This window comes from Eretmochelys imbricata, chromosome 1, assembly GCF_965152235.1.
Source record: "Eretmochelys imbricata isolate rEreImb1 chromosome 1, rEreImb1.hap1, whole genome shotgun sequence".
NCBI lineage: Eukaryota > Metazoa > Chordata > Testudines > Cheloniidae > Eretmochelys > Eretmochelys imbricata.
The window spans coordinates 136,901,253-136,915,322 of record NC_135572.1 but is presented as its reverse complement, the minus strand read 5'-3'; the positions used below and the strand labels follow the sequence as shown (position 1 = coordinate 136,915,322).

General features: G+C 39.0%; 1 protein-coding gene across 5 annotated transcripts in view; it reads right to left on the bottom strand.

Moving 5' to 3' along the window:
- Positions 1 to 447: 447 nt before the first annotated feature.
- The window catches only part of OFD1 (OFD1 centriole and centriolar satellite protein), a 61,358-nt gene continuing 47,735 nt past the window's right edge, over positions 448 to 14,070 (bottom strand). For 3 of the 5 annotated variants that reach the window (XM_077815921.1, XM_077815928.1, XM_077815900.1), the window contains 6 exons: positions 12,998 to 13,098; positions 6,912 to 7,031; positions 5,237 to 5,394; positions 4,287 to 4,463; positions 3,213 to 3,283; positions 448 to 1,405 (listed from right to left, as the gene is read on the bottom strand). In XM_077815921.1, coding sequence (XP_077672047.1) covers positions 1,360 to 1,405; positions 3,213 to 3,283; positions 4,287 to 4,463; positions 5,237 to 5,394; positions 6,912 to 7,031; positions 12,998 to 13,098 — 673 coding nt within the window. In that variant the 3' untranslated portion in view covers positions 448 to 1,359. Of the gene's footprint in view, positions 1,406 to 3,212; positions 3,284 to 4,286; positions 4,464 to 5,236; positions 5,395 to 6,911; positions 7,032 to 12,997; positions 13,099 to 14,070 lie in introns of those variants that run through there. The other 2 variants (XM_077815911.1, XM_077815935.1) reach the window with 2 other exon arrangements.

Here is a 14,070-nt window from a genome sequence, read left to right as displayed (position 1 = left end):
AGATTGTTTCTGTTGCACGAATGAGCCAACAATCCACTGTAATAAGAGCAAAAGCAAAACTGCGCTTGTGGTCCATGCTTACAATTAAATGCACATACCACATCGTAGCAAATGGATTAACGTAAAGTTTGCATAACATTCTACAAAGTCGTTGCCATCTGAACAGAAAGGCACAGCACTAACTGAGGACCTGATGGATCTGGAGAAATCAGCTTTGTTAGTTATTCATTGCTGTTGGGAAAATGTGCACAGTAAGGGTTTTTTCCCCCCATAAAGTTTCTCCTCCTTCCTCCCCCCTCAGAACACATTCCCTGCTCCCCAGTTTGAGAACCTCTGGAGTAGTACCTATTGCTGCTTTAAAATATTTACCCACAAACCAAAGAGTTCTTCCGTATTACAGTTCTTACTCATTGGCAATTCTGTTCAATAATGAGAACTTCACAGAGCACCGTTGACACATTTTATTATAAAATATCAGAACAGTCTATAAAATGCAAACCTAAAAAAATGAAGAGGATTAAGACAGTCATGTTTATACCCACTCCTATGGAGTATTTAATATACCAGCAGTGAAACAGCATGAAGATCGCCTTTTAAAGTGTATTTTTCTTCCCCTGTCTTGCTGCTTCTGTAGAAAAGTACTTCAACAAGTTATCTCCAGTGAAAAACTGCACTAATCTAAAGGTCTCAAAGAAATAGTTATCAGGTATCTATCAGAATGCATTACAATTTTTAAATCACAATTGGCATATCTGAGCTCTTGTGTCGCAGATAGTCAGCTTGACATGCCATTTTGTGAAACCAGCAATGTAAGCATGCTGGAAAAGACCATCACTTTCAAATCTACTTTGTTTGAATTTTCATTTTTATCATTTAATCTTTAAAACTCTCTTGTCTTAAGGCAGGATGGTATTTTTTAAAAGCCACCTAATTTACCTGAAAAAATGTTGAACTGCTTTATATCCTAATAGTACAGGCAGCTTTGCTTTTCAGTCACAGCCCAGAGCTTTTTCACGAATACGAAAACAAACACTTTCTGATCAACAGGCTGTAGTGACTCCTAGAATATTTTGTGAAGATAGGGGAAAGCTTAAAACACAAAGGTTAGGCCATGTGCTTAAGGTTTTAGCAGCTATTAGTACTACCAGTCATAGCAGATTCATCTAAAAGGACTCATTTGGGATAATGTCTTTGTAAAAGGCTTATAATTTTTTTAATACGAACATGTTAAACTTTAATTCTGATCCCCAGCTGAAACCATTGTGCATGAAAATATTCAGTTCTTGTGGTCTAGCGACTGTTTACATAACTTCACACCATCCTCCACTGTGCTGGTCATTAGGAGAGAGTAGCGGCTATTCACCAGAAGTCTTCATCTGGTTCTCCATGAGAGACGCCTGCAGCACTAAATGTGGGGTAGAAGGGAAAAGGAGTTATGAATGGGTTCTGAAGCAGTCTTCTGCCTGAAATTTACTCATGCGTCTAAATATCTTCCCTTCCTACTAGAAAGTTCCATTTGCCTGAGATTTAAGAAGAGACAACCTCCTACCTCTGGCTTTACATATCAGCCTTTCAAATTACAGTGACTTTGTCAATAGCCCCAGGCAGTAAGTGGATTCTTGAAAATTAATACCAGTGTCTGAGCATAAGCTTCTGACACAATGAAATCATCCTTCAGAAAATAAGAGTACCTATTTGTGAACCCAAATGCAGATAGATAATACACTGTTTTTGTTAGATGGGAATCCTTTATTGTCGGCATTCATACACAACCTTACAGTAACACATTGTTCAGCATGAGAGGGGAGAAATACAGATGGTCTACGCTGTGCGCAAGACATGTAATTTCCTTTGCTCGTCTACACATGCTTGTGCTAGCTCTCATTGACCAATGTGAGTATAAACAGCAGGGTAGCTGCAGAAGCCTGGGCAGTGGCACCGGATGCAGGGCTGGGTATTTACCTACCAGTTTCAGGTGGGTTTCTAAGGGGCATGGCTCACTTGTGCCTCTGCTGCCAAAGAGAGCTAGCACAAGCAGGGGAAGTCACACCGCTACCTTGCAGTGTAAACACAGGCACAGTAAGGAAGACATACTTTAGTTACAACCTACGAATTTAAATTATGCAGTCAATGTTTGTTTACTTGAGTACATGTAACTTATTAAACCATTCAAACTCCTACTGAAACGCTCCAGCTACATCTGCTGTTTTTTGTCTGTCCCAGGGTTACTCTAACTTCCAATGATTTCAACGGAAAAAGACCATCATCTCAGGTGAAGCGCAGGAGCATTTGCAGAAAAGGCATTAAAATACCTTCTAAGCATATAACAACCAATCATCAGACCTCAAAAGGGATAACCACTGGAAAGCAGGGATAGTTCAAGATTTACTTCAACAATTAGCTCTTTATGTAAAAATTCAGACAAGCCCATCCACACGAGCATAACACTGCACCTCTTCTCTTTGCAACTGAAAAAAAACAAACCCCACCAATCTAATAGATGGAATGAAGAAATGGGCTTGGGGACCGGTGGGATGGGATAAGGAATCTTTGACATCATTGGCTCAGATCTGGCTCAGAGCTGGAGCAAGTGAGTTTTTATTCTCCAACAACTGGTCTAGCTGAAATAAATTGTTAATCACAATCCAGTGCCAGACTGAGCAAATATACACATAAGCCAACCTACTCTGCCAATTTAGCACTCTCATTTGTTGACCTTGCAGAGACGTTAGGCACGAAGAGTGTCATTAACCCCCAGGAATTGTCTCAAGCTCTGGGCAAGGTGAAGGTTGTGCTGCTGCTGTCCCAGGGCTGAAGGGCTAATCAGCAGGGCTGCTGACCCATCTCCCTGGAATATAGTTGCTTAACATCATTGTAAATGGGGGTGTTTGCACATGCTGTAATAATTTCTTCAGCCAAGAGAAGAGGGCTGCATTTTTCTAAGAAAAATTAAAGAAAAAACTAGTCTTTACTTAAAAGGATGCCTAACTTCAGCATATTGCTTTTGATCTACTCGTTTAGGAGAAAGGTTTGGCTGAAAGTTATATGTGAATTTCATTTTTAAAAGGCAGACATAGGTTACCTATAAATCAAACCACAACTATCACATTAATAAAATGAGTCACATTTTCAAGTAACTGAAATACCATTTCTGTGACTCCTTAGCAATTAAGAATACCTCAGCTTTAAATAATAACTGTATCCAGCCTGACCTGTCATCTTTTTCACTAGACAGGAGTCTCTCTATCAGCGATACTTCTTCCACTTCCTCTTTTTTGGAGCTCTGGCAGACAAGAGAAAAACATTAAATTTGGTTCTTTGACCTAACTTTACAAACATAATAGTACTAGCGTAGCATATGATCTTACAGAGAGCTTAAGCACACAGGTAAGCTATTGCTGTCAACAAATGCTAGCTATGTAGTTTTATGCACACCATGACTTTTTAAACAACATTGTATAGAAGAGCAAGCACATTGTCAGCAATATGGTAATGATGTTTTGGGATACAAAACGTGAACCAGTTCAGAACAGAAACTTATAAAATAATTTTAATAATAATAAGAAATTCCATTTTTGATGACAATCCACTCACTGGAATGCTTCAATGGACTTTTTTTTTTTTAAATCACAGTTATTTGTTCTCTCAGGCCTAAATGTTTAATTTTTGACATCCATTCATCTGGAAACTATTTCAGACCTGAAATTTTGGTGCACTATCATTTACATGTATAAATGATAGTGACAGAGGCAAACCCAATTTCTGCAGAAATGGGTTTTCGAAATATAAATTCTATCGTGTGCGCGCTACTGTCTTGGTGCATGATGTATACCATTAGTGAACATACAAGAGGAGGTCCCTCTAAAAATTAGGCCCTCAGTTTTAACTATCCTCTGTCTACATACAACATTTTGAAACCGTTAATTTCTAACTACATTAAATACTGTTCTGTGTTACTGTCTGACATAATGCAATATAGCTGGGCACAGCCTTACATAAGAAATGTAATCTTGCCATTCCCATATGAACTAGGCAAAACCCCTTGGGAAGACAGATCTCCAACAGTGAACACAAATCCAACAGTTAACTAACTATATTATAAACCAGCTCCTCTTCTCACATTTTGTTACTCTAACTTTCACACTGAAAATGAAGACCACCAAATTGAGTGGACAGTATTCTCCACCTCATGATCTATGGATACACTGTAATTCAGACAAAACATTGTCCGCCAGAGTCACACTTTGAAATCACCCTTTTACTGCCTGCAGGTTTTGGTATATCACCTTGTTTGTCAGCTCCTGCTCTCTGCTCTGCTCTATCAGTTTCATGTATTTTTCTAGTGGATTAGGACGAGGATCACACAAATTGTCTTTAGCATCAGGACTACTGATTTCCGACTCTTCCACTTCACGGTCTGTCTTTTTTTCTTCTTCACTTTTCAACGCATCTTGGATCAACTTCTAGAAAAACCCAAAAAACAGCAACACACTTAAAACTGACCAGCCAGTTCAAAAATATTTCAATCAGGCTTTATATATGAAGTTCAGTACATTACCAGTCTAATCTAGTAATCTGTGCTCTAGTCTGAATGGAGTGTTTAATGTGACATGTACCGTATTCACTCACACTTCTGGGATGGGCCAGATCATGCAGTCCTTGCTCAGGCAAAGTCCCATTGTAGTCAATGGGAGTTTTACTTAAGTAGAGAATGCATCCGATGAAGTGAGCTGTAGCTCACGAAAGCTTATGCTCAAATAAATTTGTTAGTCTCTAAGGTGCCACAAGTACTCCTTTTCTTTTTGCGGATACAGACTAACACGGCTGCTACCCTGAAACCTGAGGGACTGGGTACTGGGTATCACATTATTTTTTCATTCAGTTTGTTCCAATCTGGAAGCCAATTTAGAAAACAGTCTCTAGTTTTGGCTTACAATAAGCCAAACCCTGCCCATGTTGAAACCAATGCCACACAATAGTATCACATAGTAACATGAATTACTGGACAGCAAGCTTTTAATCTGGAGAGAAATTTTAGAAACAAGGAAGTTTAGTTATTAATGTAGCTACAGAACTATTATAAATGACAGTAAATCCAGGATAAACTATTCTATGTTAAATTCACATAGAAAAAACAATGTAGGAAGTTGTTTAGGATTGCAATGTGGTTACTTTAGTTCAAATTATATGGTATAACAAAGTTGCATTCCTGTCAGAAATTAAAATATTACATCACCATTTCTTCATTCAGTTTTTCTAGTTCTCTTTCCTCCCTTTCCAGTGCTTCCTGCCTTTCTCTCTGCCTCCTTTCTTCTCTTTCTCTTCTTTCTTCTTCCCATTTTTTCTCACTCTCTTCTCTTTTCTGTTCTTCAGACTGTCTTTGATCAACCACTGCTGTAATAAAATTATTTCTGTGCCATTTGACATACAAAGTGCTGTAATCAAGATTTGCAAGTGTTGGCTATTGAAATAAAGTGTGACATGCAGATTGGTAATACATTGAGTGAATTGGTAGTCCCGATTGGGAAAGATGGAAAACAGACAAACAAGTAAGCAGCAAATTGATTATGTAACTGTTTCTGTATGGCACCTATAATAAACCTAAAAAACCTGGATGTGTAATTTACACATGTACCATGTAACATATTGTTAATTTGAGCTAATTTAGCAGGCAATTTTTTTTCAATTATTAGGTTTTCTTATCTTACTGGTTACACAATGAAACTCCAAGACTTAAGCCAAAGAGATAGGAGAGTTTTATGATTAAAGCAGAGGAGAGGGAGTCAGGAGACCTGTGCGTAATTCCCAGCTGTGCCACAGACTTCCAGAGTGGCCTTGGGCAAGTTATTTAAGCCAATTTTTTCAAATCTGGATGCCTAACCTCAAGTAGATGAAATCCATATTTACAGTAGGCTTCTAAATAAGTGGCCTGACTTACAAGTGGTAAGCACACACAGCTCCCACTGAGGTCAATATGGATTTAGAGATGCTCTAGTTTAGGTTCTAAGTAGGAAAATGTTAACCTGAGCCTCTCTGTGCCTCAATTTCCTGATCTGTAAAATGGAGATGATACTACTTGTCTTCCTCATAGGGATGCTGCAAGGTTTAATTTTTTAGTATTTGTAAAATGTTTTAAGACATTTGGATAGAAGAGGTTACAAAAATACAAAGTATTATAAAGTAGTTATTTAGGAAAAACGATCACAGCACATAAATCTAGTTAAACCCGTGGAGTTTAAATGCTAAGACCATTTACTTCTATAAAGTAGTAATTTTTTACATGCACAAAATACCAGAAACTATTTGAAGCTAGAAAGCCTTCTGCCCACAGCAACGCCTTTGGGTAAGACTTGAAAACTACCTTCATACCCAGCAAGATGCTCCAGACCATTATACCACTGAGCTGTACTGAAGCATTGGAGAAATTAAGCATGCTGCATTTAAATCATCTTTGCCTATCTATCTCTTCGGGTTTTATATTGACACCCTTCACAATAGTGATTATATACTGAGCGAATTGGTATGCAAGACAATCAGCAAATGCAAACACACATTAAGATAAATGTTGAAGAAAGTTTCTCCCTAAAGAAGCAAAGATCATGAAATTAATATTGAGGCCAAAACAAAAAAATGAAGTCTCTTCAGAAGCCAAAAAGCAAACTTAAAAAGATGAAATTAAAACAAAGTTAATAGAAGTACTGGTGAAAATCACCATCCTACAGTAAGTCAAGAATTAACAAAAAAAGATGTATTATTCCTTCTTCTTTAGTACCTAAACACTAGCTTTGAGAAAAGTTTTCAACCACTTCAATGCAGGAAACTACAAAATGCTAATTTTTGTTTGCTTTTTGTTTTAATACATTGACCATCTAAAAAGGGTATTTGCTTTTGTTTCGGAGCTAAGAACTCACTTAAATCCTGCTGTGAAGTGGCTGTTGCTGGCACAGCGTTTGTGACATTGCTCCCATTGACGCTGTCCCCAGATGGATGTGACACATCACTTTCAAACTGCTCTGGAATGTCCCCTTGATCTGGAGAAGAAGTTTGAACAATGGCCTCATTATTCTGTAATTATAATAGTGGGGCAAAGGAACGGACACAAAGTGTGGGAATGGTTGGAGTGAGAATACATAAATTTAAGCCATTAATTAAGCACTCTCCCCTCCAAACTCAACCATTTAACTGAAAATTAAGAAATATCAAGTAGGCTGCACTTGCTACTTTAATCATAATCATGGCATTGATTGGCTTTGAAAACTGATTGTAACAACATGTGTTTACTAAAGCTACTGGCACAACTGAAATCAACATATACTCGTGAGATAAAAGATTTTTAAAATTCTTATTTGATTCATAAATATAGCCCCAAAATGTAAAAAACAAGTAGGTTTCCTTCACAGACTATATCTATGTGCCTACATTATATATATATATATATACACACACACACACATCTCACAAAGAACTACATTAAAAGCACTCAGAAGTTAGGAAATGCCAGAATGCCTGTTCAACCTTAATTAGTCACACTTGTGTGTAATGCATTATGAGATAGTCTTTGATTACATGATCACATACTATTTTGTCCACAGGACCCACCTCATTCAGGATGAATGGAGTTCACTTCATGAGCAGCTATTCAATATGTTGTTTTCTCCTCATTGTTCAATGTATGGCCCCAGGCCTTATTTACTGCACACTACTATTCAAACCCTGCTCTGAAGACAGAAGTATTAATTTCCTCATTGGCTTCTCTATGGTGCTCATTCCTATAGTATCTGACCGTTCCACAAATAATAAAGAATTCATTTTCACAAGACCATTGTCAGGTAAGGTAGTGGTATCCCCATTTTACATATGGTAAACTGAGGCACAAATTAAAGTCAGAAATATCCACTAATTTTGGGTGCCCAATTTGAAAAACCTAGGTCATTGGATTTTCATGCAATTTAGCATTATATAGCTTTTTATATGTTCCAAGCACAGCTCCCATTGACTTCAGTTGCAAATGTGTGTTCAGCACTTCTGCAGGTCAGACCCAACTGTCTCAAGTAAGGCATCCAGAAAAAGATGAACATAAACCAAACTTCTGACAGGTAGTCACTTAAGTGACTTGCCTAGCATCACATAGGAACTCTGGAATTCAATTGCCTTAATCACAAGACCTTCCTTTCTTTTCCTACAATCCCCTGCCACCTTCACTACACGCCTTCCAACTACTGCAACAAATGAAGCAGAGGTCCGACACACAACAGCCTTCTTTGCTACACAACCCTGATCCATCCACAGAGCAGATCTATCTCGTTCACTGAATGAGACAGGCATCTTGTGGAAAAAATAGAATGTGATTACATAATTAAAGACTGTCTCATAATGCATTCACACCAGGGGACAATTTTCCAAAAACTTTTCATTCTGAAGCACACAACTCGCACAGAAAAGTCCTTCCAAAATAGTTAAAGTTTGGCGAAGTTATAAGCAACTGAAAACAGGATCTTATAGTGAGAAGTCTCAGGCAACCTCAGTAATAGGTATTCACGGATTCTGAGGCCAGAATGGACCATTGTGATCATCTAGTCTAACCTCCTGTATAACACAGGCCCTAGAACTTCCCCCAAAATAATTCCTAAAGCATATCTTTAGAAAAACTTCCAATCTTGATTCACCAGCCTTGTGTATAATGACACACAAATCTCATTCTCTTTCATGTACATCAGATAACCCATCATATGATTAACATACTCAAAAGCATCTGGTTTTTTTTGTTTTCTTTTAAATTAGTTTTAAATGATAACTTTGATTAATAATAAAGATATGGCTACCTAAACACAGATATTACTTATTTTGTAGTCATTATCAACAATCATCATCAATATGTTGTTTTGTATTCCCCATGCTTGAAACAGCGGAATTTCATGTGTGCAGATTGGCACAAGGAATGACTAAATAGCAAAACCATTTCTAATATTCTATGAGCAGAAAACAGTATTAACATAAAGATCTTTAAATAATCGAAGTCTAAAATGTCCATATATATATATATATATATATATATATAAAAATTATGCATATAAATGTATCGAAGTTCATATATTTCATAAAACACACTGCAAGAAGTATCAATGTTGTTCCTCGGTTACTAGATCTTGGATCCAACTTCTAAAAATCAGTCATCCACGCAGAAACAGAGAACTAGATCATCAACAGTAATATATTCACCAAAATAAGACAGCAACTAGTACAGCAAGAATGATCTTTATTTGCAGCCAGAAAGCAACAACACTATTTAGAAAATAAAAATGATCTCGCTCTGTATGTATCTTCATTCTTACACGTGGGTGAAGAGTGCTAGAGAGGTTTTTATTGCTATGAGTTAGGAATAACTGTGCTGTCATGGTAATTATCTACATCAGTGATGGAACCCATTTTAGGCTGGACTGGCAGATGGGCATTTCCTGTCTCCTGATGTCCCCTGGCACCATGTGCTGATATAGTTGCTACACTCTCCTTTTTTTCTCTCCATTTTCTCTCTTCTCTTTTTGTCTTATTCCTTTGTTATCTACTTCCCCGCTTTCTGTATTTCCCCCTTTTTCTTTTTTGCTTTTTATATGCTGTGGAGAAGGTACAAGGTTAACTTGAAATCGTATGATATGAGATGTTATTGGATAAGTGTTAAACAAAACTGCATGATGGGGTATGTTACAGGACAAAGAGAACACATGCCATTGGTACACAGAGGTTTGGACTCCTAGTGGAAGCTCCTCCCAGATTGCTTGTTTGGAAATCTTGGGGGCGGGGGGATGGGGGGGAGGCGTTAATTCGAAAGGTTGGTTTTTTGACTTCTGAGGAGAGAGGGAGCAGAATCACAGAGGGGAATGCAAAGGTAGACTTTGATCAGGAAGGGAAATACTGCCAGGCTCCTGTAAGATTAGGCTTTCCCTAGTGCAGTGGTCCTCAAACTTTTTAAATCGCGCCCCACCCCCCTTACCTCTAATTGAATCTGTCCACACACACCCACCGGAGCTGGACTCAGGGCCAGAACTGTGGTTAGGAGTCGCAGTCGGGGTCAGGGGTCGGGAGCTGGGTCCAGGAGCAGAAGTGGAGCTGAGGACAGAGCTGGGGGCAGGCTTAGGGTGCAGCAGACCTAGGGACAGAGCAGGGCGAGGTGACGCTCTCTCCACATCCCCCAAGGGGGCTGGATCAAGACCTGCCACGTCCCCCTGAACATTCCTCTGCGCTCCCCTAGGGGGACGCGCCCCAAAGTTTGGAGACCACTGCCCTAATGGAGTAAGAAGTACAAGGATTACTGAACACTCTTATTATGTTTAATCTGGTTAAACAGAAGTTTAGTGGTTTTTCAAACCCAGAAGTCAGAGGTGTCGTCAGTTTGGAGAGATCTGCAGGGCCCTCAAAACGCAGTTAGGAAAAGCAGCCAGGATTGCCTATATTTATTGGCAAGTGCCCTGAGAGGAAGTTCACAGGGGTAAAATGACTGTACTAGTGCCACAGAGAAATCAATATTGAACAAGGTGTGTGTCCATGCAAAGGCAGGTCGTGGCATATGCTTTTCATGTTTCTTCTCTTTCTGCTCCCTTCCTCCTTTCTGATAGCTCTTTTCCTCCACTCACATGCCAATGGAGGTGTTCACTGGTACACCCAACATAACACTGGGGGTCAGTACAGTTAATTTAGAACCAGCTCTAGATACAAATATCTCAAATTATCCCTTCTGTTCATGTGCATCACTAATTAGATGAGGAGGCATTTAGCTAATTCTATCTAGGCATGATACCTGGTTTTTCCAGTTACTCATAGCATCCAGTCTGTTCTCAAATCCAGTAAAATAAAGGAATAAAAATAGGTGAATTAGAATCAGTTCCTAAAAGTATCTACTGTAAAAGTAAGTAATTTAATAATTTAAATGAATAAATGTCATATCCTAATTGTATGAGCGGAAATATCTAGTGTAGAAGTATTTCAACTAATACAAGCTGCATTAAAAATAACGTAAAATACTGTTAAATAATCTACAGTAACGTGTCGCTTAACATTGTAGTTATGTTCCTGAACGATGCTACTTTAAGCGAAACGATGTTCAGCAAATCCAATTTCCCCATAAGAATTAATGTAAATGGAGGGGTTTAGGTTCCAGGGAAAAAATTCTTTTTGCCAGACAAAAGACTATATACACACACACACATATATATACAGACAGTATAAGTTTTAAACAAACAATTTAGTACTGTACACAGCAATGATGATTGTGAAGCTTGGTTGAGGTGGTGGAGTCAGAGGGTGGAAGAGGGTGGGATATTTCCCAGGGAATGCCTTACTGCTAAATGATGAACCAGCACTCGGCTGAGCCCTCAAGGGTTAACACACTGTTCTTAATATAGCCTCACACTCTACAAGACAGCATGAATGGAGGGAAGGGAGACAGCATGGCAGAGAGAGAGAGAGAGAGAGAGAGAGACGCGCATTGCCCCTTTAAGTACGCTGACACCACTCTTAGTACGTTGCCTTTTTAAGTAGATCAGCAAGTTGAGACAGCAGCTGCTGCCAGCAAGCTTTCTCAGTCCTGAGCCATGTCATGTCTCCGTCTCCCCTCCACTCTGGCGGGGGGCAGGTGCGGGGGGAGGGGGATACCCTGACATTAGCACCCCTCTTTCCCCCCCACTCTGCACAGCAAGCAGGAGGCTCCCAGGAGCAGCTCCAAGGCAGAGGGCAGGAACAGCACATGGCAGTGGTGGGAGAGACAGCTGAACTGCCGGCAATTGGTAGCCTGCCGGGCGGCTGCAGCACAGGGAACTTAGGGGAGCTGATGGAGGGCCTGCCGGTCCACCCTGGTTCCAAGCCCCCGCCAACTGGCTCCAATAGGCTGCTCTTTCTGCAAGCAGTGGACAAAGCAGGAGGCTGCCAAAGGACATTATAAGGGAGCATTGCACAACTTTAAACAAGCATGTTCCCCAACTGATCAGCAATGTAACAACGAAACAATGTTAACCGGGGCGACATTAGGTCAGGAGTAAGTGTATTTAAAAGCTGTAAAAAGAAAACTAAATGGAACAAATTAAAACTGATGATTCAAATAACTAAAACTAAGGGGAAAAATCCACAGAACAGTCACCCACTTCATCAACTCATCACTCAACATAGCCAGCATGTCTGCCATGGAAAACAGAGCAACCTTAGAGATGTTTTATTTAAAGTTTAATACTGTGTTGATACCTAGGAAAGCAAGTAGGGAACTGTTACCTTTGCTCCATGTTCTATGAGCCCCAACAACAATGCATGAATTGAGACAATGTGACACCTGGAGCTAATGCTGATCATAGAATATCAGGGTTGGAAGGGACCTCAGGAGGTCATCTAGTCCAACCCCCTGCTCAAAGCAGGGCCAATCCCCAATTTTTGCCCCAGATCCCTAAATGGCCCCCTCAAGGATTGAACTCACAACCCTGGGTTTAGCAGGCCAATGCTCAAACCACTGAGCTATCCCTCCCCCTTATCTCTGCATCCATATCTTTGAGAAGTATTCTACCTTTAACTGATGGTTTATTTGTCAACAGTGAGTTTAATTTCCTACCCAATCATGTGGCTTTAATAACAATTTTTTCCAGTCTTTATTAACCTAAACAACTGTGTTATCTGCAAATTTTGATACCTCAATATTCACCTTCTTCTCCACACACAAACACTGTCTCACTGTAGTTAAGGTTGCACAGTTCTATTTGCATAATATTTTAATAATAATAATAAAATAATATCTGAAAAGCTTAAACTGAAATCTCTGACATAAGCTAAACTGTGGTCTTGTAACTTCTCCATCATAAATGTATTAAACAACATTTCTTTCTAATATGGATCCCTCAGGCACCCCCGCTAACCCTTTGCTAATTTTACGTTGAAAGGAATGGTTAACCTTAAGGAAAATAACAAGATCTTCTACTCTTTCCATTTACTAAGTAACTGTCTGAAAAAACACACTAAAACTTACATTTAAGAGAAGAATCATGTTCTTCAAGGTCCTCATATGCTAGCTTTTCTGGCTTTGAAGAGTCATTGAAGTCCTGATTATCAGCTTGCTGTTTACGAAGACTGAAAGCGAGGAGGAAAGAGAACATGAATTTAAAGGTTTAATAACCAAAATGTCAAGTACATCAGCAGGCAGAGATCTGACAGTAGTCTGTAGTACCCAAGAGTAGCTAAGGACTAAGAAAATTGTAAAACCACATAAGCAAACTAACGTATAAATCAGAATTTACATGATATGGAATTGAAATACAGTAACCTAATCCTGACCACCTTCAGGTCTGAATGCAAGACTCACCTTCTCCTGCAGTTTCTCCCCAAAACATACCCACAACTGGGAAGAGTGAATACTTATAAAAAGAAAGATATTCTATGAAATGGAGTTAAAACAGAAAGAGAAAACAAAAAACAAGAAAGAAGGCAAAAAGGATCACATGTACAAAGGGAAGAGAGATTAAGAATTATGTCCTTTTTAACCACGTTCAGTTTTGTAGTTTAATTTGTGTCCAGTGCTTTGATGCCATGACAGTCCGTTAGATTAAATAGCCTTTCATCCCTAAAACCACAGTTTACAATTCTTCTTTGGCCCTATGGAAAATGAGTTTTGTGGTCTCTTTCTAACTACTACTGCGGATTTGTCTATAACAGCATCAAGCATAATACACCCAGTATAACACAGCTAGCAATCTCTTATCCAAAAAGCAGAAAGAGAGCTGCAGATCACAAATGAGATGCCCAGTAGCCCTTTATACAGAAGCTTGTCAGCACCTGGCTATATTAGTCTTTCACTATAAGTATAAACAATACAAAATATTTATGAAAAAAGTCTAAGGAATAAGTTTTTTATGGGGTGAAGAGAAAGAGGAGGATACATAAAATGAACAGGCTCTAAGAGACAGACTTCAATTTACATTAATTAAGACTAAGGGAAAAATACTCCTAGCAATGTTGGTTCTGCCATTTCAGAAGAATGGCTCAATATACAGAAAAACCCTGTAAATTACACACACCATCTACTGCTGTCAAATATAAGCGGTA